The following is a 2,678-nucleotide window of genomic DNA, read 5'->3' on the forward strand; positions in this document are numbered from 1 at the left end:
TTTGTGGTGAAATAAATATTCTGATCCTTTTAAGTTAAGGTAGTAACTGGGTAACTAAAGCAGCCAAATACATGTAGAGGAAAACTGTAGTAGGCCATAGAGTATCATAAAATGGAAATCTTTTATCAAAAATGTACTTGAGCACTTGAGTAACTGTTCCTGTTTTGTTTTTTACAATAAGTTTGGGATGTTCTGGGACTCTGCGAGACTCTGTGCTGATACCTAAGGCTGCTTTGTAATCAAGCTCTAGCAGAAGGATTCTCAGGACTCTCAGATTAAAGACTTCAACATTCATTCCCACTGTGAGACTGATTCAAGGATGTCTGGAAAACCGACAGGGGGCGTCTCCTCTCCCGCAACCCCCCAGTGCGGTGGAAGAAGGAGGTATCGGGGATCTCCTCCTAGACAACAAACCCACATTCAAAGAGGGGCGCACGCATTACGTCACGCTCCGTGTGGAGAATATAATGGGAGGTCGCGGGTTACGCTCAACGCTTTTCTGTACAGGAGACGAGAGGAGCATCATGCCTAACTCGCGCGCACGGAGCCCGAGAGAGAGAGATCTGAGCTTTGTCACGCAGTTTGTCATAAACTGTTTCCACTGATGCTGCTAACGGATGAACTTTTCTTTCTGTGACGGATTTTCATCATGGGGAAAGCGTGAATTTCAAGGGACACTCAAAAACGCAGGTTTGGATACAGCTTACGCGTAATTGCGCACAAGAAAAGTGGCCCTTTTAGCAGCAGCTCCCCGTGCGCACTGATCTCACCACCGGACCGTCCGACATGGATCAGTCTCAACAGTGTTTAGCCATGTATCTGCTCGTGCTCTCCCTCGGACTTCTGATGGACAGGGGGATTTGTCAGCACTACTACCTTCTCCGCCCCATCCCGAGTGACAGTCTGCCGCTCGTGGAACTAAAAGAGGACCCAGATCCCGTCTTCGACCCCAAGGAGAGGGATCTTAATGAGACCGAGCTGAAGAGCTTCCTGGGAGACTTTGACAGCCGCTATTTGTCCGTGTTGCCGCCCGCGGAGGACAAGTACACCGGGAACGATGAACTCGACGACTCTGAGGTCCAAAAGCCCGGTGGAGTACTGCCGAAAGAAATCCGCGCGGTGGACTTCGACGCCCAGTTCGGAAAGAAGCACAAGCCCAGTAAGAAGCTGAAGCGACGGCTGCAGCAGTGGCTGTGGGCGTACACGTTCTGCCCGGTCGTGTACACGTGGACCGACTTGGGGAACAGGTTCTGGCCGCGATTCGTGCGGGTGGGCAGCTGCCTCAGTAAAAGGTCGTGTTCGGTTCCGGAGGGAATGGTGTGCAAACCCGCCAACTCGACCCACCTGACGTTACTGAGATGGAGATGCGTGCAGAGGAAAGGGGGACTGAAATGCGCCTGGATACCAGTGCAGTACCCGATCATCACAGACTGCAAATGCTCCTGTTCAAGTTAAAAAAAAAAAAAAAAAGAGACTCTGAATAATAAATTATACGCTCATTATTTTTGTGATTCTTTTTTCACGTGCACTACCGAGTGTAGGAATGTATTTTCTGTATATGCAGTGCCATGCAGTTATATATAGCTCCCTGTACAAAGTCAGTATTATTTGTAACCAGAGGCTACTTTATTTGTGGAGAATAGTGGTTATATATTTTGTATTTATGGAGATATGGCGCATAGAGCCACGTATAAGGACTTGCTGTTTCCATATTTGGATGATGAAGCAGATCGACCTCAAAGCTAAACGTGGATTATTGCTACAGCCGTGTATCGGTGACTTGTTTTATCCTGTAAATTAAGGAAATGTGCTATTTATTCTTTATATTCGTACAATAAAACGACACTGAAATGACATTAAATGACTTTCTTTCCCTTCTTTTGATCACTTCTACCCAGCCTGAGCGATTGGATGCATTAAGTCACCTGCCACAGTGCGCACAATGGGAACTTCTCAGCTAACACCATTTTACGCATCAGGAGCTTTTTACAATCATGCAATTATATACTGCACCATGGTTTACTCCACATTACAATTCATGTGGTAACACTAGTAATTAAAAGCGGATTTGCTGATGTAAAATCTGATGGAAGTAGATATTTCTGATGGATATTGTGTATTTATCACAAAGATTCAATATCAATGTTTGATTTAAGGCTGGGCGATATGAAGAAAAAAATCAAATATGATATTTTAGACAAAATACAAAAATGTCTATTGCGGTGATATCGTACGGTTGACTGTTGGTGCTTTCACACAATATATTTACACAGTGAGAGTTTTGATAAGTAATCACCAACAATGTGAATACCATGACTAAGTGGGTAAAGGAAAATAATAAAACAGCTAGTAAGTCTGGTAAGTTCAGACAATTACATCACTTTGCTGTAATGTAGCCATTAAAACCAGGAAAAGACAACGCTTGGGTCATGTCACGATATTACAATATCCCAAATCTAGCCTCATATATTGACGTTGATACAATATCGATATATTACCCAGCCCTAGATTGATTTACAGACAACATGTGGTGAATAGTTCTCTCCTGGCCTCCAGTTAACCAACACTATCTTATCACTCTAAACGTGTCAGTCATACATCAGGCCCATTACATGCTGCTGATAAAGGAAGGAGCAGAGATTGAGTGATTGAAGGAATCAGCAGCTGCTAACAGCTCT

At 44.4% G+C, this 2,678-nt stretch overlaps 1 protein-coding gene across 1 annotated transcript; it reads left to right on the forward strand.

Moving 5' to 3' along the window:
• Positions 1–463: 463 nt before the first annotated feature.
• On the forward strand, positions 464–1,805 carry nog1 (noggin 1). Its single transcript, XM_028599405.1, has one exon. The coding sequence runs from the start codon at positions 787–789 to the stop codon at positions 1,453–1,455; it is 669 nt and encodes a 222-aa protein (XP_028455206.1). The 5' UTR covers positions 464–786; the 3' UTR covers positions 1,456–1,805.
• Positions 1,806–2,678: the final 873 nt, after the last annotated feature.

Source organism: Perca flavescens, chromosome 15 (assembly GCF_004354835.1).
Source record: "Perca flavescens isolate YP-PL-M2 chromosome 15, PFLA_1.0, whole genome shotgun sequence".
NCBI classification, from domain to species: Eukaryota; Metazoa; Chordata; class Actinopteri; order Perciformes; family Percidae; genus Perca; species Perca flavescens.

Bases quoted from the DNA above. Each gene is read 5' to 3' on its own strand.
- nog1 (XM_028599405.1), top strand. From the start codon at position 787: ATGGATCAGTCTCAACAGTGTTTAGCCATGTATCTGCTCGTGCTCTCC.